The sequence below is a fragment of the Pteropus alecto genome, unplaced genomic scaffold, assembly GCF_000325575.1.
Source record: "Pteropus alecto unplaced genomic scaffold, ASM32557v1 scaffold17, whole genome shotgun sequence".
Classification (NCBI taxonomy): domain Eukaryota; kingdom Metazoa; phylum Chordata; class Mammalia; order Chiroptera; family Pteropodidae; genus Pteropus; species Pteropus alecto.
The window spans coordinates 7,513,769-7,540,844 of record NW_006440645.1 but is presented as its reverse complement, the minus strand read 5'-3'; the positions used below and the strand labels follow the sequence as shown (position 1 = coordinate 7,540,844).

Genomic DNA, 27,076 nt, shown 5'->3' with positions numbered 1-27,076 from the left:
AATTCTTTAGACATTTTGCAAAGTTGAATACTACACAGAGAAAGCTAAAATAAATGAACACCAACAATCCTTTTATTTACTCAATGAAAAGCAAGGACACATTCCAGGAGTTTGGGTTTGAGAAGAATACTCCAAGATTTTACTTTTACTTATTATATGCTAGAATCAAAGGCATTATTTTCTCCACGGATCCATACTTAGATCCAGGATACAACCACCAGATTACTGTATTAAAGAGCATATTGTTTCATAATAGAAAAAGCTCTGAATTATGCTGTCCAATACAGTAGCCACCAGCTATATGGAGCTAATGGGTTCTCAAAATGTAGTTAGTCCTAAAATAGGCTCAGAATATATGTAAAATCTGTACTATATTTCAATGATATGGTTAAAAAAAGTAAAACATCCATAATTTTATACTGTTATAGTAATATTTACATGTTAAAGTGTTCAAAACATTATTAGGATTACAAGTATAGAAAACATTATGTTGAACCTTGTCACTCTACAACTTAATGGTGTATGTATCCATTACTTGATCCACAAAAGTAGTATGAGTAAATGCTAGGTTTGGAATGTCAGCGTTACTGAAGTTAGAGAGAACCCTATTCTTAACACTATGAATCATGTATGTTCACACAGTGAATAAAGCTTTCTCAGAACCATCACCCTAGAAACTGAGATTTAACTAAGTTACCATTATGCTTAGTGCATGTATAAATAAGAACAGCACCTGGCAGATGCCAGGGCAATCAGTAGCTACTATTTTTAACATAGAAATTTAATCTTTAAACATCTACTTAAGTTTATCATATAATCATCTCTGAATGCTACTGAAGCTCAAATGTTTCTACCATGAAGTCAAGTGTTTCACTATATTCACAACGCACGTGCTTATAAATTAAATTACAGTAAAATACCAAATTTGGGTATGACAAGAGAATTTAAAAGTCAAATTCTTAAAAGATGTTCACTTCATAATTAAGCTATGTGCGTGTGTGTTGTGTGATTTTCTGTGCTTTGTTATACAATGAAATGACTTTAAACTATATATACGTAAGTAAATTTTAAGGGTAATAGTAAATCCCTACTCTTCCAAGACCAAATGAGTTTGAATATGACTTGGATTACTCGACATTAAACTTAGACAAAAAATTAGACACATATGTGGGCACTTATGGCTTCTCGTCTGTAAGAACCCGTAGAAAATATTTTTGCTGTTTCATTAATTGAAAATTGTCAACATGACTCCCCAAAGATGAACCATCATATATATGCATGACATCCTCCTGGTACGACTTTTTATCCACCCTAAATCACAGCTTTAGGTTATTATTATAGATTGCTTTAAAAGGATTATATATTTCATGTGTGGCACATCCAAGGATACTTTGCAGATTGATTTTTCAAAGTAAATCCCACAGCTTATTTAATAATCATTAGGAATCCTCCCGTACATTTTTTAAAGCCAAAAATAAACAAACACAAGATCGTCAGAAATCTGACCTCTCAATTTTTGTGAATGAAATCCTTTTACTATTGCTAGTGCAATACTATGTACATAGAACTACAAAACCTAAATCTCAAAACACCTTATCATTCCTATAATCAACCTTCTCTGGTGTATTACAGTTCTCCGTTCAACACAAAGGTCAATTCATGCTAGACAATTCGAGCTCCAGAAGGAAAAATAGAAATTTTAATTTCTTTGATGAAAAGAACCAAAATGTTTAAATATTTTATCACACAAATCCCTCAGAAAGTATACACAAAGTTATTTTTGAAATTTAAAGCCTTTTCATCTGAGTAAAAAGGATATAGATTAAAAAGTGTCACCACCTTTCTCTACACATAGGCACAGGAAAAAATCTGCATTTCCTATTCCTCATTTCGATTTGAAATTTTTGGTGACACATTACTCTCCACTGAATTTAGAAAACTAAGGCTTTCTTATTAGAGGGGAATTATTAAGATCAGAAATTTGTGAATTCATAGGAAAAGGTGGAGTTTACATAAGTATTCCTATGATGTGATGTGTATCAGCATAACTCTAAGAAAATTCCACCGTTCAATATGTTTTTCATTATTCATCTAGTTTCTGATGTATAATTTAAAGAACCTAAAATTTTTAGCACTTAGATATATGTTGACTTATTTCAGGTAATATGTATGTGCATGTAAATGACTGTACATAAAAAAAAACACAAAAATTTACAAGACATTATTTTTTTTCCTGTAATTTTATTAATGCATAAATGGCTAATGGACAGGCATCACCAACTTGACTGACCTATCTTAGCTATTTTGTGGAAGAAATATTTTCTATTTTATCTAACTCACCTAATACCTGTTGGAGGTTAAAAATGTCATCTTGGACCCCAAGTTTATACAATAAATTAATCTAACTTATACAATCAGACATCAGATCTTTTAAAAAAAAAAAACTAAAAATATCACTTTTCTTCAAATTTTAAGACACCTGTCCAAGTTGCTTTCTAGGTTTAGAGGCACAGAGAGCTGACAAAGAAACACCAAATAAAAATATCTGAGACTGTCCATTAGTGCTTTATTGGCAGGTGTCTCATACTAGTGTATCAAAAATACATTTTAAAGAGTAAAGAAAAAAATACTCTTGTTCATTTCTTAAATTTTTTATCCCGTAGTGTCCACATTAATAAATCTTATACCCCATGTGAATTATTATGACAACATGTTAAGTTATACAACGTATACTACACTGAAAGGCAAATCAAATAGCAAAGGACCTAATGATCTGGGAAATGCCAGTCGAGCCTCTCTATTTCTGCTTTATTGGTATGGACACAAATACATAAGTCTGGAAGGAAAAGACAGAATCTTGTAATATTTCCAGAATGATAATTAACTTTCCCACCGTGAAAAAAAGAAGCACATGCAGCCCAGGCTAATTACACACAAACGGGCAGCTCATATAAAAACAACAGCAGTCCTCTGGTCTCTCATCGTCATCACAAAGGTGTTTATCTCCACTGCAGTGTTGGCCCAACCTCCTCCACGAGGAGCTGGGAGTAGACATTCTTGCACAGAAGTCAGTCTGGTTGCTTTCATTTCTGCAGCATGATTTGTTCCAATATTTATAATATTTCAGTGAGTCACCTATTCCTCTGCATATTCCGATCAAATGACATCCAAGAGCATCAGTAGATCATCACCTTGACTGAAAAAAGTTTAAGCACACATATTTTTTCCCAAGAGGGAATGTCTTAAAAATGATCCAGGAAAAAAATCTTAACATTAAAGCACTTTTTGGAAATTTTAAATACCACCAATTCTTAAATCTGTAATTATAACTCCATAAGAGAATCCCAATTAAGCATTAGGTCACCTCATCTTTTCAAGACAAGGTTGAAGCACATTAAAAGTCTACCCCACTCTTAAGTATAAAATGCTTAGACTACTGCAATCCTACTAGACTGTTCCAAGGCTACAGGGGGAAAACTGGCACAATATATCTATAAGATATCATTTAGTAAAATTAAGAGAAAATAAAGTAGAAACTCCACACATAACGAAGTACACAAATAATTTAAGAACAAATAGAGCAGAGCTTCATTCATAATTCTTAAATCCCTATTTCATTTATAGCACTGTGAGGGAGGCAATATGAATAGAATTTTGAACATCAAAAGTTAGCTTTAAATTTCCTATTAAATCTAAATAAAATGTAAAAACATAGGTAAATTGTACCAAATAGCCCATTGTTATGTTGTTTGCTCTAGAAGAAAAGCTGTTACCTGTATGTGAATAAAAAGCTTGGCCTGGTACGAACTCTGGGCAATCAATCAGTTGAGAGAAGTCTGTTTGTGGCACCCTACGCGGAGGGCCTGGAATTGGCCATTTTTCTGGTTCTATCTTTTTTCTCATTTTCTCGTCCACAATTTCCACTTCTGTGCTATCTTTCAGTGCCTAGCAATAGGAATTTTGATCTATTAAAGAATTTTCGCTCAAAAAAAAATTAATTGTACATCCTATACTCCCAACAACACTGAAGCTCAAAAAAAAAAAAATAAAGTACAACAGTCCCTCCCACCCGCCATCTGCGATTTCACTTTCCACAGTTTCAGTTACCAGTGGTCAACTGTGGTCTGAAAATATTAAATAAAAAATTCCAGAAATAAACAATTCATAAATTTTTAATCGTGCATGCTGTTCTGAGTAGTGTGATGAAATCTCACATTGTCAGCTCTGTCTCACCCAGGACCGAATCATCCCTTTGTCCAACATATGCACATTGACCATCAGTCACATGGTAGCCATCTGCGTTACCACATCCACTATCACGGTATTAGTGTTTTGCTGCAAGTAACACTTATTTTACTTAATGAACCTGAAGCACAACATTAGTTATTCTGGTAATTAAGATATGCCAAAGAAAATCCATAAAGTGCTTTTTTAAGTGAAAAGGTATATTTGTAGGTATATATAAAAATACAGTACATACAATATATATGATTCAGCACTATCCATAGTTTTGGGCATCCACTGGGGGTCGTGGACTATATCCCCCCAAAATGGGACAACGGTAATTTGATAAGGAGCACAGACGTAGTATGAGTTAATACCAGGACTCAAATCATTTACTATCTGTCCACCGGTAAAACTCTTAGCCACTAGCCTACGGTGATTATCAAAAATAAACATGATGTAATTAAGGGATAAAATAAAACTAAAACAAAGTTTCTTCAAAATAAAAACTAAAGTCTTATTGATCTGAATTTTAACTAAGATTCAAGGGTACTTACCTTTAGAAATTAAAAATACAAACATAAAAATTAACATACATGTTAACTTTAAATATTAAAGCTTGTTATACTTTAGTTGGAGAATGCACATGTATTAAGTTTTACATATACTTTAAGAGTTTTATAGTTGTATGACCTTAATATTACTATGATATTTCTCAAGTTATATTTTCCATAATCAAACATAACTTTGAAATCAGTATTAAAAATTTAAAAACAAACTCTTTGATGGGAATCAGGATACTCACTGAAAGAGAAGAGTCTGAAATACAGAAGAAATAAAGAAGAACCCTACAGTAAGGGGTTTGAATTGGTGATATCTATTTTCTCACATATGCTTTCCTAGTTTTGTACAGTGAACGTTCTAGAAGCAATGACATCCAAGTAGCAAACCAGTATGCCTAGCATCTAAATATTGCAATATGGATCAATTTGAAAAATTATAAATTAAAGAGCCAGAAGACAATTCCATTTACACAAATATTAAGACCAGGAAAAATCCATCTATGCTAATACAATCAGAAAAGTGCTTTGGTTTAGGGTGGGGTGGGGGTAAGGTGGGGAAGATGGACTGGAAAGGACCACTAAGGAACTCTTTAGAGTCAAAGACTGTATCTTGTTTGGAGTGGGCTTATACAATTTTCAAAACGTAAACTGAAAACCTATTTACACCTGAATTTTTAAAACCTTGATATTTTCCTAACTTAAAATTTTTCAAAATAATGTTTTGGAAAAAGGCTGTCTTTTGGCTAGAAAGTGGAACAAGTCGAACTCTCAACAGTGGTAGATTTAATTGGATCAATACTTCGAAAAAAAGCTCAGCAGTGACTACAAAAGCTAAGCATATACAAATCCTGTCATCGATCAATTTCACAGGAAAATAAGTATATGTGTCCATCCAAAAAAATATGTACAATAATGTTCAAACTGTAAAGAATCCAAATGTCTGACTAGAGAATCATGGGAAAAGTTTATTTACACAATGGAATACTACCCCAAAATGGAAAAGGAACAACTGCTATATACCAACAATGGATAAAAAGGAAGAATGATGATCTAATCCCAGATATAAAAGAATTCGTATAATTCTTACCATATGACGTTTAAAAACAGGTGAGATCTTGAAAAGCAATGAACTTTGAGGAAAGCATCTGTACTGACTAGGAGGGGTCATAGGGAGCTTTGTGGGATTTGGAAATGTTCTATATCTTAATCTAGGTGGCAGCTACACAGGTATAAAATAGGGAAGGTAACTTATAACTTTATAATTTCTAGTATGCAGTGTATAAATTATGTCTCAGTGAAAAAGGAAAAATTTAAAGAAAAAAAATGGGGGGAAAAAAGTCCAAGTTCTTTATATACAGCTATTGAATGCTCTTCCAATACATGTTTATACATATATATTAAAAAAAAAAAAGGTATACATTGTATGTAGTATAACATGAACTATCTCAGGGGGAATATACAAAAACAGAAGTAATATTGATTACCACCAAGGAAGGTTTAACTAGTTTACTACTGGTGAAAGAAGGAAAGAAAATCTTTCACTATATATCCTTTGAATCTTGAATCACAGGGAATTTCTTTATTGGCAAAAAAAAAAAAAAAAAAAATTAATTCAAGAAGAAAATAAGGAGAACAGAAAGTGAACCCGTCATGATTCAGGAATTAACAGGATGATACAAAAATATTACATGAAAACTTAATGAAAGCACCAAGAAAAGAGTTAGACATATTTTTATTAAAACCAAACCTTGTTTATCCTGAACTTGTAAACAAGGAGTTACAGTATACACTCAATATTTCTGGTATCTAAAGTTTTTATAGACTAGCTATTAATTTTGGTCCTTTTCTTAATGATACCTATTATTATGAATAATTACCAATACTGGAATACATAGATGTTTATCCCCAGTTCCTAGTTTTATGCCTAGAACTAAAAGAAAGTCTTGCATGTGCAAAGACCTAGACATAAGGAGAGAGCACTACATATTCTAAGAAATCACAAGGTCAGCCAATTGGGAAAAAGGTTTAAAATGAGAGTAGCAGGCACAGTTCTAAAGACTTCACATATATTATGTTCATTACTGCTCTAAGTCCTCATAATCTATGGTTGCTTAAGCATTATGTGCTGTATTAAAACAATGAGAAAACTGAAAAGGTTAAGTAATTTGAATAGTTATACAAGTGATTAGCTACAGAGCTGGGATCAATTGGATCTAAAAAGTAAGACACAAAATAGCTCTCAGAAGTAGAGCAAGAGTCAAGAATGCAGCAAGCTGGATCTACAATATGATCCAGCATTTTCATTTCTGGGTATATACCTAAAGGAAATGAAACTAGGATTTTGAAGAGATGTATGTACTCTCATGTTTACAGTAGCCAAGATATAATACAACCTAAATGCTCATCAACAAATGAATGATCTTTACAACTGTGGTATATATACATACTGGAATATTATTCAGCCATGAGAAAGGAGGATATCTTTCCTGCCATTTAGGGACAAAATGGACGGACCTTGAGCACATTATGCTAAGTGAGATAAGTCAGATACAGAAAGAGATAAGTACTGTATGATAATCACCTATATGTGGATTCCAAAAAAGTCAAACTCCTCAAAAATAGAGTGGAATGGTGATTGCCAGACGTGGGGTAGGGGAGGATACAAACTTGTAATGAGTACTAAATAAGCCTGAGAGATCTAAGACACAGTGTAACGACTATGGGCAACAATATCGTACTACGTAATGAGATAAATATCGCTACAATAGCAATAATACAACAAATTTGTTAAAGTAAAAAAAACAAAACAAAAAAAACAAACCCACACACCCAGTAAGCTGAATGGGAAAGGAGGAAACAAATTCAATAAGTTTGGCTATGCAGGCAAATTCAACCCGGGCAGATATAGGTGTCAGTTGAAGTCTATTTTGCTTCTTCTGACAGTTTTCTCCCGCAAGAAAGTAAAGAGTTAAGCATATACAAATGCACACAGGAAAAAGCTGATAAAAATAAAATGAAGATAAAGAGTGATCAATAAAAGGACATCCTTAAAGATTAATAATAACCACATTCTGTTTCAGAGCTTCCGGCGTGGACCAGGTACTGTCATTACACATTTCATCCTTATGACAATACTACGAAGTATGTTAGAATTTCCACTTTAGAGAAATCTCAGGACATTGCCCAAGGTCACAGAGCTACAAAGATGTGTGTGCAGGTTTCAAAGTCTCTAAATCAATGTGTTTATATTGCAAAGCCTTAATGAAGCCCTACCTTCTTAACAGGAAAAGGACCTCTTTTCCATTGTAACAAATGGCATGTGCATAATGAATGTCTAATGTATAATGAATGAATAACAGGCGTATGCTGTTCTAAATCACTACGGTTATGTGTTTCTGCATTTTACAGTAGTATTATTTCCTACTATATCATCGGCTACTATCAAAATTCTAACCATAATAGTAACACAAACATTCTTTTAAATATTCCTTTCCTACTGCTTTAAGTTTTAGAAGCTGATAATGACCTGAAAACTGTGCTTGAGGATTTAATGGGAATAAGAATGGCCTGAAAAAGCATACAATAATGAAATTACAACCAGATTCCTACAGAAAAACGGAGTGGGGGAAATTGGTATCAATTTCATTGAAAATGAAAGCTGAGCTGGATCTCTGCTATAGCACAATGATAGCAGTTAATAAACTCATTCTACTATGAGCATAATCATAACATTTTGATCCAAAAGTAAACACAGCATGAAAAAAAGCTAAATTTTCTTCAAATTACAGTATACAGAAACTTTATTTAAACACTATCTATAAACATACACAATAATGGTATTGCTTGGAGTGATTTTTTCATAAAACAAAAAAATCACTAGTTACTTACATATCAACAAATAACAAATCACTAATTCATAGTGTTTTGAAAACCTGGACTTTCCTATGGCCAGTTTTTATTTATTTTTTCTTTTTATTTATTTATTATTATTATTTATGCCTACAGCACCTGGTCATCCCAGGTGGTCTCCCATCCAAGTACTAACCAGGCCTGACTCTGCTTAGCTTCTGAGATCAGACATTGGGCTTGTTTTGTTCAGGGTGGCATGGCTGTAGTAGACCATGGACCGTGGCTCTACTGGGGCGTGAACTCAGGACTTTCTGTGTGTCAAGCAGACGTGCCAACTGCTACACTATGGAATCAAGTCCTTATGGCCAGTTTTTAAAGCATAGAGCACATGTGTTCAAAAAATGTGCTTAAGAAGTCTGTTAAGAAAATGAGAAGATGAGCCAGAGATTTGGGAAAAAAATATTTGTAAAATACACATGAAGGATGTGTAACCAGAATAAAGAACTCTTACGATTCCATTATTTAAAAAAAAAAAAAATTCTCCAATAAAAATAAACTATTTAGACAGATATTTCAATAAATAAGTTACACCAATGGCAAATAAACAACATAAAGAGGCTAAACATTATTAGTCATTAGAGAAATGCAAATTAAAACCACAATGAGAAACCACTGCCTACCTATAATTCAGAAAAACTGATAATACCTAGTGCTGATGAGGCCATGGAACAAATGGAACCCTCTTACAAACTGATGGAGTGTAAATTGGTCAAACCCACTGTGGACAATAAGTTGGCAATTTCTTATAAAGATTCACTTAACATGCATTTATGCTGACACAATCCTCACTATTTACCCAACAGAAATGAAAACATATGTCCACACAAAGACCTTTATGCTTTGTTCATAATCTCTAGAACTGGAAGCAACCTAAACGTCTATCAACAATTGAATGAGCAAACTGTGGTACATCCGTACTGTGGAATAGTGGTCAACAATAAGAACAAACTGATACATGCAACAACATGACTGAATCCCAAAAGCACTATGTGCAGTGAAAGTAATGAGAAACAAAAGGCTACAATTTATATGATTTATATGATATGCTAGAAAATGCAAAACTAGGACAAAAATCAGGTCAGTGGTTTCCAGGTACTGTTTATAAGGAAATGGACTGGCTGAACTGGCTACACAGGGACACGAGGATATTGTCTGTTAAAACTCAGAGAACTATACAGCAAACAGCAAATTTGATTGTATGTAGGGACAATCAAAGGAACAAAAACCCCAAATGCTGAAAGCATTTATTTCTAGAACAGGACAGACAAGAGATTTAATAAAAGCATTAAGAACATAACTAGAAAGACTTCTAAAATTCTCAAAAATTTAACAAATGGTAATATATGCATTTATAATGCAACTTGAAGAAGACTAAAGGACCAAGAACAGCCAAGAAGGTTCAAGTTTGAAGGATCAGGTTAAAAATAGGTGGAAACATCATTAGTAATTCTTTGAGGGGCTTCCAGGGTTAGATATTTATTTGGGTTTTATAAAATAGAAAAAAGTCATGTGATGCAGTATAAGCCTCAGGCAACTACTGATTGTTTTCCTTTTTTCCCCCTTAAATTTCTAAATATTTTATTTTTTAGAGCAGTTTTACATTCAAAGCATAAACAGAAAGTACAGACTGCTTTGCAACACTTTTATAAACGAATAATTACCTCTAAAATGAGATTAAGGTTTGTAGTAAGAGCCTGCACACGGTGGAAACCAGCAATCAGAGAAATAGGCAAGAAACCTTGTTCATCCATCTTTCTCCTAAGAAAAAAGTCCCGTTCCAAATTTTCTGTACTGAAGTAATATTCACTGAAAAAAGAAATAAATAAACATAAATTTCATCCATTTATTCAATGGGAAATAAAAATATCTATTGCTTATAATACCAAATGCTAAAAACTATTTTAATCTATTAATGGCATTATATAGATTTAATACAACAGAGACGGAAAATATAACAGCAAAATCCTGAGTTAATTTCTCTTACACGTGAGCAGAAAGAAATTTAGAATACTGATTATCTCCCAAAAAAACTAACACTAACTTCTATTTTTGATCACCTTTACCTAAGTATAAAGAATTTATCAGCATTTTATAAGTTCAACAGTAACTGATTTTTTAAAATGAGTCCATTAAGTGAAAATTTATTACAAAACTACTTTTACTTGTTTCATTTAAGCAGTAAATAAAAGTACGCACATGTCAAGAGACTGCTTCCGACATTTTCCCATTACTGAAAAGAATAGCATATTCGAAGTATTCTTTGTCTAGTTTACAGAGTAGATTATAGTTTGTTCTGTTTTCTAAATTTACAGAGTATTGACATTGTTTAATACTTCTGAACTCTAGTAATCAGCACAATGCTTAGTAAAAACTCAGTGAATATGTGGGCACAGGTGTACATACACAATTACATATTTGAACAATTCAAGATCTCCCTGTTTCTTTGACAGAACCTGGCACTAGTAACAGCCAGCCTCAGTTCACAGATTAGCCTCTCTCAGGTGCCTCCAAACCATGCACAAGCAGCAAACAACTGCAGATCACTTTGTACCCTCATACCATGTGGCCCTAGAGTCAAGCACAGGCAGCGGCTGACCTTGGCCTGTACCATAGCCCCTTCCAAGGAGCTGCAGAACCAACACACACAAAGCTTGGCTTCAGACCACACCAGAGCACCACGCAGCCACCTCCACAAAAACGCCAACTTGGCAGGCACCAGAGCCCCACTAAAGCAAATCCTGATCTGCAGAGTCAGCCTCTGCACAACGGCTCCTCTGCTGTAGTCATGGCCAGTTCTCGCATCCAGTTGTCCTCAGGGTCAATCCCTCCCACTGATGTGCCAACAGAAATCATGGCTTGACTACAACAGGAGGGCACACACAACCCACACAAGAAATACACATGGAGCACCCAGTATAGATGACCAGGGAGTGTACCACTGGGCCCCACAGGACACCTACTACATAAGGCCACTCTACTAAGATTGGGAGATGTAGCAGTTTATTTCTAACGAATAGAAACAAACACAGGGAGGTAGCCCAAATGAGAAGACAAAGACACATGTCCCAAATGAAATAACAGAACAAAACTCCAGAAAAAGCACTAAGCAAAATGGAGACCAGCAATCTACCAGATTCAGAGTTCAAAATACTGGTTATAAGGAAGTTCTATGGAGGCGGTTCCATAGAGTAGTGGTTAGCGCGTCTGCTTTACACACAGAAGGTCCTCAGTTCGAGCTCCAGCAGAGCCACCGCCCATACCCCGGGTGTGCCAGGCCCCGGGTGTGTGCCGCTAGTGTGTGGGAAGAGATGCCCCGCCTTCAGAGATCCAGTTCTTAAGGGGAGACGGCAACATCTGTAGGTCAGTGGTGGAAGGGGGTGGGGGGCTTAAAATAAATAAATAAATAAAAACAAAAAAGGAAGTTCTGTGAATTTAGAAGAACAGCAGATGAACTAAGAATTTTAACAAAGAGATAGAACATATAAAAATGGAGCTAGATATCACAATAAAAAATAATTTTAAAAAATGGAGATAAAAAACATAAAAGAACCAGTCAGAAATGAAGAATGCAATAACTGAAATGAAAAATACATGAGAGGGAATCAATAGATTAGATAAAGCAGAGGATCAAATCAGCGATTTGTAAGACAAGGAGCTAGCGGAAAACAGCCAATTAGAACATCAAAAAGAATTTAAAAATCCCCCCCAAAATGATAGTTCAAGGGGCCTCTGGGACAGCATCAAGTGTACCAATATTCACATGACAGGGATATGAGAAAGAAAAGAGAGCAAAGAATTAAAAACCTATTCGAAGAACTAATGGCGGAAAACTTCCCTAACCTGGCGAAGGAAAATGACATTCAGGTCCAGGAAGTGCAGAGTCCCAAACAAGATGAACCCAAACAGGCCCACGCCAAAACACATCATATTTAAAATGCCAAAGGTTAAAAAGACAAAGAGAAAATTTTAGAAGCCTTAAGAGAAAAGCAGTTAGTTACCTACCAGGGAACTCCCACAAGACTGTCAGCTGATATCTCTGTAACAGAGATATCACATGCATCTATGTTCACTGCAGCATTATTTACAACAGCCAAGATATGAAAGCAAACTAAGTGTCCATCAATAAATAAATGGATAAAGAAGTGGTATATATAAACACATACATATACATGTACATACATACATATAATAGAATATTATTCAGCCATAAAAAACAATGAAATTTTGCCATCTGCAACAACATACAGATGGACCAAGAGAGTATTATGCAAAGTGAAAAAGGTCAGAGAAAAAACAAATATCAAATGATTTCGCTTACATGTGGAATCTAAAAAACAAGTACATACTCAATGATATTTCAATATAAAGCCAAGTTTCACTTGCTCGAATTCATATACAGTAGTTTTATATTGTTACATTTAATCATGCATATTACGCTATGATGCTATAACTAACATCCTTTAGCAGAGAAATACCTAAGAGAAAAACAGTAGAGAAAGTAGTAGTGATATAACAAACCACATATAAACTTTTTAAAGAAACATACTTTACTAACATTTCCTATAAAAATATTAAAAATACTATTAAAATCCTGCAATTTTACTAAAATTGAGTTAGAATATATTCACTATCAATGATCTTAAAGTCTGATATTGCAACAGATTTTTATTATCTCATCTGCTTAAATCTGATCCACTTACATTTGGCGTTTAATATACTCTTTAAGCAATGCTTCTTCCACAGGGTAGACCTGTACTCCTGTACCGTCATCGTAGTAATACATCATACTGGTATTAAGTTCTGTTTGAAATGGTTGATCAGTCCTTTCACCAGGGTCTCGATAACCATACGAATAATCAAAATTCACTTAATGAGAATATAAAAAAAAAATGATCACAGATTAAAAAAAAAAAAAAGAAAAAGAAAAAATAGTTACTATAAAGAAAAATCCAAAGTGAAGTATCTCAAACGATTACCAATATAAAGCCATCTTTATTATCAGACAAATAAACTATTATATGAGATAGTGGGAAAAACTAACAGAAGGCTTGCACGCTTTTTTCAAAGTTCATCTAATTCAACAAAAAAAAAAACAAAAAAAACCCCCAAAAAACAAGAAAAACAAAAAACTGTCATACATCGAGGATTTCCTCTGCCTCGTCCTCTTCCCCGTCCGCGTCCTCTTCCTCGGCCTCTAAAGGAACCTCGGATATTACCACCCTCACTTCTCACACTGGAAACTTCATCTTGATCATCTCTCTTTTCTCTATCACGCCTCCAACCTTTTTAAAATAAAAATATTTTTAGACATTCCTATTTGCAGCTATGAATAACACTGTTATCTTTATTAAAAGATGGTAACGCTTCCCTACTTTGTAACTATTTGTTAGTAACCAGGAATTCTTCAGATAGATAGAAACTTAAGAGATCCCGCAGAAATCTGTCAAAATGTCTCCTGAGCCCATAAAAGTACTAACATAAAAAACAGTCTAACAAGTAAAAATAACACACTAAAAAGATTTTTAAAAAGTATTTTTAAGATACCAGAAGTTCCAAGATAATTGTATTTACACTATACATAAAACTCCTAAAAATTTGTTTTTATGAAATATTTAAGGAAAGGATGTTTCTATTTAAGAAAAAGACATTACCTTTAAAGAAAAAAAGGAAATGAAAACAAACTGGGAGAAGACATCTGCAACACAATATAGGAGTTAGATCCAGAATACATACAGAACTCATAAATTTCTTACGCACAAACACACAAAAGCAACTTGATGGCAAATGGCTAAGAAAGGTAAAGGCAAATTAAGAAATGCAAATAAAAAGTAAATATAGAAAATGGCGCTTAACCTCACTGGCCATGAGAAACACAAATTAATGAACCAGCATTTCATCTACTCCACTCTGACAAACATTTTAAGGTCCTGTAATATCAAATGTGGACCAAGACAGAAAAGGTAGATTATCAGTATACTGCTAGTGAGAGCAAAAATAGGCACATCCACTTTCAAAAAAATTTTTGGAATAATAAATTTGAAAGTACATATATCCTAAAGACAAGGGTTTTTCAACCTTGGCACTTCTGACATTTTGAGCCAGATAACTCTTTAGTATGGGGGGGATGTCCTGTATACTATAGAATGTCTAGTATCATCCATGGTCTCTACCTACTAGATACCAGTAGTACTCACTCATCCACCATCAACTTGCTGTGAAAACCTGTATTATCTCCAGCCAATGTCAAATGTCCCCTTGGGAGGGAAAAAAATCACTCTCATTGAGAATCACTGACTGAGGCCCTGCAATTCCTTCCTGTAATTCAGTCTTTTTCAAGGGTTTTCTGTCTGAACTCACAGGAACCCTTATTTTGTTACATGGTAGTATACAAGCAGCGGAAAAAAAAACAAACAACTATCAATAGTTGACTTTTTTCCTAAAAGGAGCCAGAAACAGCTCCTACTATCCAAATCTGTGACAATTCAAGCATCAAATTGAAATAATCACGGTAATGGATCATATCTGATTAAAAAAATAAGAGGCCATATGTCCACACAGATAATAATCAGAAGTTGTCCTTTATAGTGGAATGCCAACTAATAAATATAGAAGTGAAGGTGCAGTAAGAAAAAATCACTATTTGCAACCATCATGATAATGACTGAAGCAGGTAAGAATCATCAATGGAAACTGAAGCTCATGTGAAAAGTTTTATGAGAAACTAGAGAGTCCTACACCTCAGTCTCTCACAAATAAGGGAGTAATTACAAAGGAGAAAAGAGTATCATTATAGTAAAGAAACCTGGAGTACATCAACTTAACCAAGTGCTCAAAGTTAGTATCATCAGTAATAAGATAAACCAAGATCATGTGCATTTCTATGGGATGCTCTGAAAAAACTTTTTAGTATCCTTGACAAAGACTCATAATCCAATCCAATGAGGAAACATGAGAAAACCCCAAATGAGGAATATATACCACATTAACTGTCCTGTAGTTGTCAGAAAAAAAGCAATGTCATGAAAGATAAAAGCAAAAAAACTGCTCCAAACTAATGGAGAATAAAGTCAAAAGACAACTAAAAGCTAGGTGTGATCCCAAATTAGATCCTGGAAAAGAAGAGGAAAAAACTGTAAAGGACATGACTGGGAAAATCTGCCTGTGGATAGTCACACTGTATTACTGTTCTTGCACTATACACTCTGCAGGTACTTAGTATTAAAAGGGCACAATGTCTGTGATTTACTCTGAAATAGTTTAAACTACACATACTTATTAATAATAATAAGCATTAAGATAAAGTTCTTTTGTCACTTTTCTCTTAGAATGTAACTTACTTTGTGTATCATTTCTCCTATTGTTATGTGATGATTTATTTGCTTCAGGCAGACATTTTGAACTGTTCCGGGATCCTGGTCTTTCTTGACTCTCTGGTCTTACATCATCTAAGTGGAGTGGCACCCACTTGTGCTTGTTAGCTTGAAGAAAACAGAATAAAATCATTTAATGACAATGCACAATTTTCACTAAAGCTTTGCAATTTTGAAAGGACTCTAAACATTAGTTAGATGAGACACTGTCCTTAAAGGAATTATTTGTAGAGTACCAAAATAATTTTCTTCTTCTCACACAGCTCCTTAATAAACTTTTTTGAGCAAATAGTATTTCTGAAAATCAAGTGAAAAGCCAGTGATGGAGTATCATTGAAATTCTTTTGCTCTTAAGTGAAATGGTCACTCTTCCGTTTAATTTTGATGGATAAGCTACTCAAAAATAGTATGTGTACACACTACTCCTGTCTAACACTTGATTCTTAGTCTCTAGAATGGGGTATACATGATAAGACATTTTAACATTCATGTTTGAAAACTTGGCTAGCAATTCAAAACATTTTTGAATTGACTTATCTATCATTACTACTAATGAAAAGAGATTTCTCAAAATTAGGCTTAAGTGTAAAATTTGTCTAACTGCATTTGATAAATCTTTTCATAGCTACCACTCATTTTCATAACTTTTAAGAGATACAAGCAATTGATGTTTTCTTATTGACTAAAAGATAGTATAGATAGTATAATTAATTGTTATAGTGCAATTCTGAAGATTATGTATTCATGGATTCCAGTTAAGGTTTCAAAATGTTCAGTCTTCTGTCCAAATTATTTTTTTAACTAAAAGACTCACGAGCAAAGTAAGCACTACTAAAGTAATTAAGGAAAGGGAATATTAGTGTGCAACTATAGTACTGATTTCCTACAAACCCTACAAAATATAAACAGATGAGGAAGAGAGAATATGAAAGACTCAAAAAACTCACAGTCTACACTATAAATTCTATCAAAAGAAGATTGGCTCATACAAGCCTTTCGTTTGAAGATAAATATGTGTGGTCTGAGGAGATGCAATTTATGACATGATCATATTACTCTATAAACACCTGGATTTTAATGCTGGCCGATCAGTTTTAATTGAAGCAATTAACAAGGACAAATTTTAGAGTAGAATGGCAGGTGTGTCATCTGTATAAATTCTAGACAGCCAAAAAGACTACTTATGTGTCTAAGAGGCATGAAAAAGGTAAGTGATAAAGCGTTCTAAGAAATGGGGAAGTTTTTTTTAATAACCACATGGTCATCATGTTTCCACCACATTTGATCAATTAGCCTTGGCTCATTGTACCAAGTGAGCCAAAAGCTTATCCTGTAGCTAAGGATTAGATATTCATTAAAAAAAATAAAATAAAAAATAAGTGCTCAACACATGGTAGATTGTTATTTTCATTACTAAAGAAGCTGGCTGGCAAAGACTGTATCATGTAACGTCCTCTTCCCATGCCATATTGCCTCCATGAATTAAAATGCTTCAAAGCCTTCCCATGGCACTCAAGATAAAATGCTAATTCCAAGTTTGGAGCCTACATAACATGGACCTTGCCCATCTCTCCAAAAACATCTCCTGCTACTTTCCCCAATGTTCACCTCACCTCAGCTACTAACCTTCTGACTGTTTAAAGAATTCTTCTGCCTAGAGGCCCCTGAAAACACTTTTTTCCTAGGCTCAGAACACTGATATGTTTTTATAAAGCAGTTAAATCGTAACCTGACTCTAGACACATGAAAAAGAATATGGAAAAGAATGTAGACAATGTTTTTTCTTCAAAGTATAATTTAATAAGAAAATGCTATGAGGAAGAAGTTGACAAAAATTATTTTGACTATTCTTAAAAAAATATTTTCTCAGAACTTCCTAAAATAAAGGGAGCAGTTCCAACGTAGATTTAAAAAACAAGTTATCATATAACTTTCCAATCATAAAACTACATCTCATTTCTGTAAGTGAAACTTCATTCCTTCTTACATAAAAAAGTCAAATGCAAAAAGGAAAACCTAATAGTTCAGAAATGTTACAAAAACAAATAAGTTACCATTGCAGATAGTACCCTGAAGAAATTCAAAAATACTCATCGGTTACTACCTGCAATCAACTGTTTGAATACGATTCTTCATTACTACAACTTCCTTCCAAAGAATCAAATCAAGATGAAGTTAGAGATGAACTAACCTCTCTTTCGTTGAATATTTGACTGAGCCTCATCCTCACTGATATTTTCACCAGGACCATCTAATTTTGTTTCCCGGCTTTCTTTGCTCTCGCTGTTACATCTCTTTTCAACTTTGTCGTCTCTTTCTTTTTTATTTTGTGGCTTCTTATTTCCTTGGTTGATAATGCTCTGACACTGCAAAAAGTATTTCCGAATAAAATAACTGTTATTAACATATCCAAAAATCTGTGGTAGTATCTTACCTAAATATTGCAAAACAAATGACAACTTTAAAAAAATTAAATTAAAAAAAAAAAACCAACTACTTTCAAAAGACACTGTTAAGAAAAAGTCAGTCACAGACTAGGAGAAAATATTTCCTAAGCATTTTGATAGAAAACTTGTATTTAAAGTATATAGCTAATTCTCAAAAAGCAGTAACAACAAAATCAATTTTTACAAGATATGCTACAGTTGAACATTTCATTAAAAAAAAATATACTGATAGCAAAAGTATATGAAAAGGTGCTAGACATCTTTAGTCAGAGTAATGCAAATTAAAACTACAATGCAATACCACCACACACCTACTAGAATGACTAAAATTAAAAGTGACCACAGAGAGTATTAGTGAGTACGTAGAATAACTAGAATTCTCATGCACTGCAAGTGGCAATGAAAAGTTTGGTAGTTTCTTAAAAAGCTAAACAAATAGTGATCATAAAATCTAGCCATTCTGCTCCTGGGTATTTACTCAAAAGAAATGAAAGCATATATCCATACAAAATTTGGTATACAACTGTTTCTAACAGCCAAAAAGTAAGTAGAATCAACATAAATGTCCATCAGTAGGTGAACAGACAAACAGCATCACATCCATACAAGAATCCTTACTCAGCAGTAAAGAATGAACTACAAAAACACATGATACAAGTAAATCTCAAAATAACTAAGCTGAGTGAAAGCCAGAAAAACAGAGCAGACTATATGACTGCACTTACATAAAAATGTAGGAAAAACAAATTAACTGTGACAGAAAGTACATCAGTGGTCGTCCAGGATGATGAGAAAAATGTGACAGGGAGAATTACAAAAAAGTGTGAGAAAACTTTTGGAGTAATAGTTAAGTGTTATCTTGACTGTGGTGATGGTTTCATATGTTTACATAGGTCAAAACTTATCAAACTGTACACTTTATATATTTGCAGTTTATTATACATCATTTGTACACCAATTAAGTTGTTTAATATATATTATCTACAACTACACACCAATACTGCACAAAGTACAAATAGCAAAGTGTGCAGTGCCTAATAAAAACATGTGACCAGATAACCACATGCTACTCCTTTAAAAAGCCCCTTTTTAGAATATCTTAGAACCATCTTTTAAAGCTTCAATTAAAATTAAATTAAAAATCCATTCATTGAACACTTCTTAATGTGACACGTATGCATATACATATATATACACACACACACACACACATAATTAGCACTTCACATTGGAAAGATTATAAATCACAAAAACAGCAAAAATTCTGAAACATAAAATGGGCTTCACTTAGACACACTGAATTAAAAATTAATCTCTTTATTTGTAGACATTACATTCAACAGCATGGTATCCGCCCCTTACAAATGTAACTTTACCTAAAAATACAACCAGATGAAGACAGTGTGATGAATGAGATCGGGTTTCTGCAAAATGGATAAAACTATAAAAAAGGTGGCTGATGAATTTTTAGCACCTTTTGTTAATGTAATTCTCTAAATCTGAAGTAAAATAAATTCTGCATGTTGAAATGAGAATATTTTCCCTATAAATATAAAAAAGTCTTAAAACGATACTCACTCCAGTGTTCACTAATTCACTTGGTGTTGGCCAATTCGCCATATCGCTGAAATCACTAGCCTAAAAAGTAATAAATAAGTGTTATGTCCACGAATTAGAAATTTTAAATAGAAAAAATATTTTCTAAAAGTGAGAGCAATTTTAAGAATTGCCTACATTCAATTATATGCAGGCATTTGTAAAATTAGTTCAAAAGCTTCTCCAAATAACAGAACACTGAAATAATGCTTTGGTCTTATGATCCTACTTCTACCACTATTTAATGACACCGACTAAACTGATACAAACAGGGTAAGAGAGGCATATAGGGATTTGCATTAAAGCTACAATTCTCTAGCATATTAACTTTAAACTAACATCGATGATACAAACAGAAGAAAAATACACAATAATCTAAAAACAATGTTTTTCAAACTGAATATACAGTAGTGAAGAACTACTCCGTGTTAAGACAAACCTTGCTGGATTTCTTTGTCCTAAGTTTTCCTGCTTTTATAATTTGTGGGGAACCGGGCTCTAAAAAACAAACAAACATAGAATTGTTGTTACAGACACTTCACTCAACATATTTAACAAAATAACTATTAAAATGTCAACTTCAGTAAGTCATTGTAGTCATTGTTCCCAACAAAACCCAAAGTTCTGAGACTCGAATTCCTAACAAGAAATAGACTGTATTTCAAAAGTAGATTAAAATAGGTCTTCAGTGTTAAAATCAAGAAGTGGGAACTATTAACAGTTTACTTACATCGACATATCAGTACTTTCACTAACAAAATACAACATGAAAAATTAGAAATACGATGTTTCAATACAATAAAGTTAGTAATGCAATTCCCAATGTAACACATTTTTCTATTCAATATACATTCATCATGGGGCATATAGAAAATAAATCAGAAAACTTCAAACTATTTGTCTTTGAAAACAAACAAGTTTGGCAACTCTAAGTTGTATCTAGATTTAAACCATAAAAAAACAGGTCTCTGTAAAATTTCGTATAAGACTATCATAGAATCACCACTTGTCCCTATCTTGAATAAGTGTTTGACAATAAAATAACTATGTTACACGTGAGTATAGACAACTGATGCTCTATAGTGTTATGCTGAATGCAATTTTGACTAAATGATATGGTATCAGAAAATAAACCCATCGTAAATCAAAGCGTATGTGTACTTATTTATCAAAGGGGGCTGAAGGATAAAGATGTCACTCGGGGTGGGCATACAGGGATCTTGAATACTGTAGTAATTCCCAAAGCAGAACAGTGTAGTAATTCTATTTCTAAAGCAGAGTACACAGGTATTTGTTTTATTCTTCCTTATACTTTAGGACACATATATGTAGGTGTATACATATGTATAAATGTACATAAAAATAAAATATTTCATTAAGAAAAATTAGATATAGTAGTAAAAATATATGGACAAATAGGACAAAAATGGGGGCAGGAAAAGACCCCTAATTTAAAGAACCAATATTTGCCTAAACATTATCTAGAATTTGACTGAAGTATGTTCTATAAATACTATGTATATTTTATGGAAGTTATACAGTATAACTCATTTGGGGGACTTTTCTCTCAACAAAACGCACAACATGTCCCAAAATATTGCTAAGCCAAGTAAATTAAGTACCTGGTAGTTACAAAATACATCCTTATACAAATTACATGACATAATGAAAAGTAATAAGGGATAGGCCACACAAGTTTTATACAACTTTATTGCAAATTAATTAGACATAAATAATCACAAAATTAAGGTCAGAAATGAAAGGTAAAATTTATTCTGACCCTACAAAAGTAAACTTTTTAAAAAAACTTCAACACTAAATGACATAATTAAGTTATTAAGAAACTGGAGAAAAAAATACCTGAATGTGGTAGAGTTAATAATCTTTCTATTGATTTAAAAATACGGCCCATACTCTATCTAGACATTGATTATTTCCTGTAGCTAAATGTAAAAAGTTGTAGGGGAAGAATTTCGAACTTTATTTCTTCACGTTTAAAAATAAAAGGAAACAAGATTTTGATTTCAGTCAAATCTTTTAGACTCAATTTTTTTAGATTTTTGTTTAAATTTTAATCTCTCAAATTTAATTCTTCAGCAAATATAATAAGAAAAATTTACATTAAATTCTGTGCTATCTATAATGCTGACTTTTTTTAATGGAGTATCTCTATATAGACTTTGTAATTGGGATGTGTTTTTATATTTTATCCTTACTATAATTTAATCTCACTGCAGATTTGACAAACTATGTTGGCCAATGAGGTTGGATACTCTGGGATAGGGAATAGTGATTTCTTAACATTGGTTACTAAATGGCCCTTTGAGTTAATTTACTTTTCCAAGAGGAAGACTTTCTTGAAATATTTCTGTTCCAAAGTCCAGTTTCTCCCATGAAAACATTAAATTTCCTGATTAATGAGTTGAGGAAAAGAATCGAACTTGGAAAGCCAGCACTTTTTCTCCTTTTTCTTTGGGAGCTAGCTATCCTCAAAAAACAAGCATTCTGGTCTGCTCCTTCATGCTGACAACTGCACAAGGGCAGGCATCCCAACAGAGGTGGAAGGGAGATCTGTAGTTATGCAATAAGAACTGCGCAAACACGTTTGTCTAATTCTAAGTTCAACATGACGAAGTCCTTTGCACTGCTCACCTAGACTACCTTATCAACCGTTTTTTTTTTCAGTTAAAAATAAGCTTAAACAAAACAAAACAAAAACATGAGTAAAAAAAAAAACAGGTGATTCAAAAAAGAAATACAAATGGTCAAACATGAAATGGTACTCAATCGTACTAATAAAGAAATGTAAAACAAAACAAACTATTTTCACCTATCACGCTGACAAAAAAGAGAATGCCAAATGTTGGCCAGTCTATAAAGAAAAGAACATTTCTCTCATGCTGCTGGCAAGAGTGTGGAGTAGTATAATCTTTCAAGGATAACCTATCATTTAAAATGTATATACTTTTTAATAAGGCAATTTAATTTCTGGGAAATTACCTGGGAATCAAGACAAGGCACAAAGATGTCTGTATGAGATATTCACTGCAGGTTTTCTGATAACTGTATTTAAATAACTTCTACATTCATTAATATGGGAAAGTTATATTACAGTACATCTACACAGAATAATGTAAAACTTTTAGAAGACAAACCTGTATGTATTGACATGAAAAAAGTCCACCAGGTTTTAAACATAATTTTATACACACATATAAAAGCCAAGTAAAACAGGCCTGAGAATTCTTTTCGTTTTTCCATGATTTGACTAAAATGGAGGAAACTGCCCTGCATGTCATTAGAGAAACTTAAGATTGAAAAAGCAAGCCAACCTATAAAATTAAATTTAAAATTTTAATTATACATCTTTTCAGACGAAACCTAAGAAAAAAATTTAAACTACTCCAAGTATATATAAACATACATGAAGAAGTATTTGATCTCCACCTCTCCTTTTTCCAAGCATCACTGGTGAGACATTATACCAGTAAAATTTTTTTGAATATTTCATTATCTTTAAAATATTGTTCATTAACCCTAAGAATCTATAAGGAAACAATTCTAAATAGATAAAGGAAACAACTCATTTTAAGAACTTGGATAATGAAAACAAAAACTGCAACATAAGGACAATTTTAACTACTTCAATTTTCATAACTATAATAATCTAACAAATACTCCATGATGATAATTATGTTGTACACTCAAAACCAATGTTCTACATCAATTATACCTCCATAAAAAATAATTTTTAAAAACGTGACAATGTTAATGGGAAAAAAGGGATCAACCAACACTCTGAAAAATGGTATGCTCTAAACACATATACAAAACACTATATTTGGAAATAATAGCATAGATCTAAAAGGATATTCAGTAAATTGGTAACGTGATTATCATCTTTTGAAGGGGACATCAAAAGTTCTGTTTTTAACAAGGAAAATGTATGCATCACCTATATAACTTAAAATGTTACTAGGGTAATAACAGCTGGGGAACAGGCACTGAGAGAAAGAGGGTCGAAAGGGTCAGAGAAGATTAAGAATGAAAAAGGATAGAAAAATCAAAAATTTTATATACCATGTTTCTGTGGGTAATATGAAAATTATATTAGAAAGCTGATTTATAATATGCAAAATCTAACCATGGCTACAGGTGATTAATTAATAAATCCCATATTGTGATTTTAATGCAGGTATTCCAAAATAAATGCAACTACTTCGTTTACTTATTTTTTTACACCTACAGCATCTAGTAGTCCTATGTGGTCTCTCATCCAAGTACTAACCAGGCCTGAACCTGCTTAGCTTCCGAGATTAGACGGGATCGGGCACATTCAGGGTGACATGGCAGTAGTAAATGCAACTCTTTTAAACAGGGTTAGGGCAGACTGAAGAACAATTCTTTCTGAACTGACTGAATTAAAGACTGCAGTGACACCATTTTAGGCCTCTTTGGTGGGCCAGGTATTGGTTGAAAAGGCTTTGGACTTATCTGAATTACCAAAAACAGCAATATACAAGCCAGAACTATCCTAAAAGTGGAAGAAAGTGTCTCACAAGGTCTAAAGAACCAAGAATGCATCACCTGCAGCTGCTAACAGAGAAAATTCATTACAAATCTTGAAACACTCCCCTAGATTTCCTATAATGTTTCTATCTCTAGTAATAAACTTTGTGGCAAAATTCTGTGGATGGAGTCCTTGTAACTCATTAAAGAGTGACAGTAAATCTAGGTTTGGCCAGAATACACATGGTTTAAATCTGTTATCCCAGCATAATTAATATCCTTTTTCCCTCAAGAATTTGCTAATCTGTAAGATAAATTATACAGGCCTCCTACTAATTATTGTACTAACTTAACACTCCCTAGTGTTAAGTTAGTTCACCTACTCTGGACTCTAAAAGACCTATGCTCCTATTTCATTGTTCTTGAAGTTGCAAATTTGCTTAGGAAAACAGGAAGCCAAGACACCCAGTTACAGATGGCACTCTGGTATTAAGAACTGGAAGAGATAAATACATTCACTTCATTCATTCACAAGGCCAGAAATCTTGCCAAAAGTCAACTAGCTAGTAGTTATTAACAATGCCTGCCCTAGAAGCCAGTCTCTCAGAACACTGTGTATTTCCACACCACAGCCTCTTATTTATATCACCAAAGTTATTCAATTTCAAGTAGAGGTTGTGGCAGAACAGCATAGCGTCGGTATAGGAGAGACTTCAAGTTACTATACAACTCCAAATTTGAAAACAGTATTCCTGTGGGGACAGAATGGATTCCAAGAGGAGAACGAGTTGCCTACAGAGATACCTAACAGCAAAACTGAAATTCCCATGAATCACACCATACAGCAAGCAGTGGTTTAATCTTAATCTCTAACAAAGATTAAGATCCGCAGTGAAGATACCTGCAGTTACCTTAAACTGTTATATATTTTTCACAAGGTCATTTCCAATTAAAAGGTTTTACTTTAATAGCTTAAAAACCTGTCAAGCTGATTTTACAATCAACTAAGAACGAGTTCAGGTTTCTTTGTAGTTCACTGAGTATAATTTATATATAACTGTGTAAGTTTAGAAATAGGGAGGTGAGGCAGCCATTAAGACTCACTAGGACCTTCTTTCTCGTCCCTAAATTTTATGGAGATTTCACTTTAAGACTTTTGTTCACTTCAGTTAGTTAATAGTAGTAAACAGATCTTTGCAGCAAAAGAGAATGCTTTGTAATATTAAATTTAGAACAAAATTTTAAGTTTTTTTTTCTGCAAGCGTCAAAATCCATTTAGAATGGATTTTGCACAGCAGAGTGAAAGAAGTATTAATTGACTTTAGTTTTTGCACACTTCTCTCACTCTACTGGAATTCCTCTGAAGAAATGTTATATACCTGCAATAACATAAAGCAGGTCTACAATAACCACTATATTTATACCATATCCTTTATCTCAACTGATCTTCACAACCCCATAAAAATGCTTAGATTTTCCCTGCCTCGCTGTTAACTTTTAAGAAAAAGTCAAGAATAGCAAGTAAACAGCTGTAATTGCTATACTAAAAGTTCAATTAATTTACAACAACTTAATTTAGAAAGCCAAAGTAGGAGATGTTGCTTTTCGTCTTGGTTGTATTTGCTATTTCCACTTAAACACAAGAAGGAAAAAAAAGTAGTTGTTACAACCAAAATAAAGCATCAAAGGCCACACGTTACTGGCCAGCATTCGGAAGCAGTGACATAATCTCATCTCTAAAGAAAGGAGGGCTAACTGAACGTGAGAGGACGACCATTTATTTAATACAGTGCAATCCCCTGTCACGTCAACTACCCTACTTCGATTGCTTTCCACCACAATCACAACGCAAAAGCATTTTAGTATCAACTACAGCATACGGCCTCAACTTTAATCTGATTACTTCGTGACTGGAAAACACTGAAACTTTCAATTTATCAATGACTTCACAATTAAAAAAAAAAAATCACAACTGCGCTTCCGTGTACAAAGACACCCCCTTTTTGGAAAGTCCACGAAAGCTGTGCCACGGGGTGCATCGCGCCGGCGAGCTCAAGTGAAGCTTTCCCAAGGCAGTGAACACGTGGGGGGCCAAACACAGCACGCCGGCGCCCGCGGGGCCACGGGCCACACTCCCCCAGCGGTCAAGGAGACGCCGAGGTCCCACCTCTTCCTGCCGCGCCCGTCCCAGATGCCCATGTATGTCAACGGGCAGAGTGAATGACACCTTGGAACAAAACACCTCCGACTGACAGGGAATGAGGCCTGCCCCTCCCCCGTGCCCACGCGCCGGGGGGTGCCCAGCACCCCGGAGCCACAGACCTGGTTCCAGTGGGGGCGGCGGCGGCCCCGACCCGGCGGGGGACAGGTGCTGAAGAGGCTTTTTGGTCCAGGGGTTCTCCTTAGGAGGCAGCGGCGGCTGCTGCGGCTTTTCCTCAGGGCCGGCCGCCGCCTCCTG

The 27,076-nt window shown here is 33.9% G+C and overlaps 1 protein-coding gene across 6 annotated transcripts in view; it reads right to left on the bottom strand.

The window, feature by feature from the left end:
* LARP1B (La ribonucleoprotein domain family member 1B) overlaps positions 1-27,070 on the bottom strand; it is a 78,472-nt gene extending 51,402 nt beyond the window's left edge. For 5 of the 6 annotated variants that reach the window (XR_439268.3, XM_006917764.3, XM_025050912.1 and 2 more), the window contains exons 1-9: positions 26,941-27,070; positions 20,549-20,607; positions 20,092-20,151; positions 18,258-18,432; positions 16,034-16,174; positions 13,835-13,978; positions 13,397-13,562; positions 10,358-10,502; positions 3,774-3,945 (exon numbers count right to left, since the gene is read on the bottom strand). Coding sequence is in view for 5 of the 6 variants with exons in the window: in XM_006917764.3 (XP_006917826.1) it covers positions 3,774-3,945; positions 10,358-10,502; positions 13,397-13,562; positions 13,835-13,978; positions 16,034-16,174; positions 18,258-18,432; positions 20,092-20,133 (985 nt within the window). In the remaining variant the exon portion in view is untranslated. Of the gene's footprint in view, positions 1-2,221; positions 3,197-3,773; positions 3,946-10,357; positions 10,503-13,396; positions 13,563-13,834; positions 13,979-16,033; positions 16,175-18,257; positions 18,433-20,091; positions 20,152-20,548; positions 20,608-26,940 lie in introns of those variants that run through there. The other variant, XM_006917765.3, reaches the window with a different exon arrangement.
* Between the last annotated feature and the right edge of the window lie 6 nt (positions 27,071-27,076).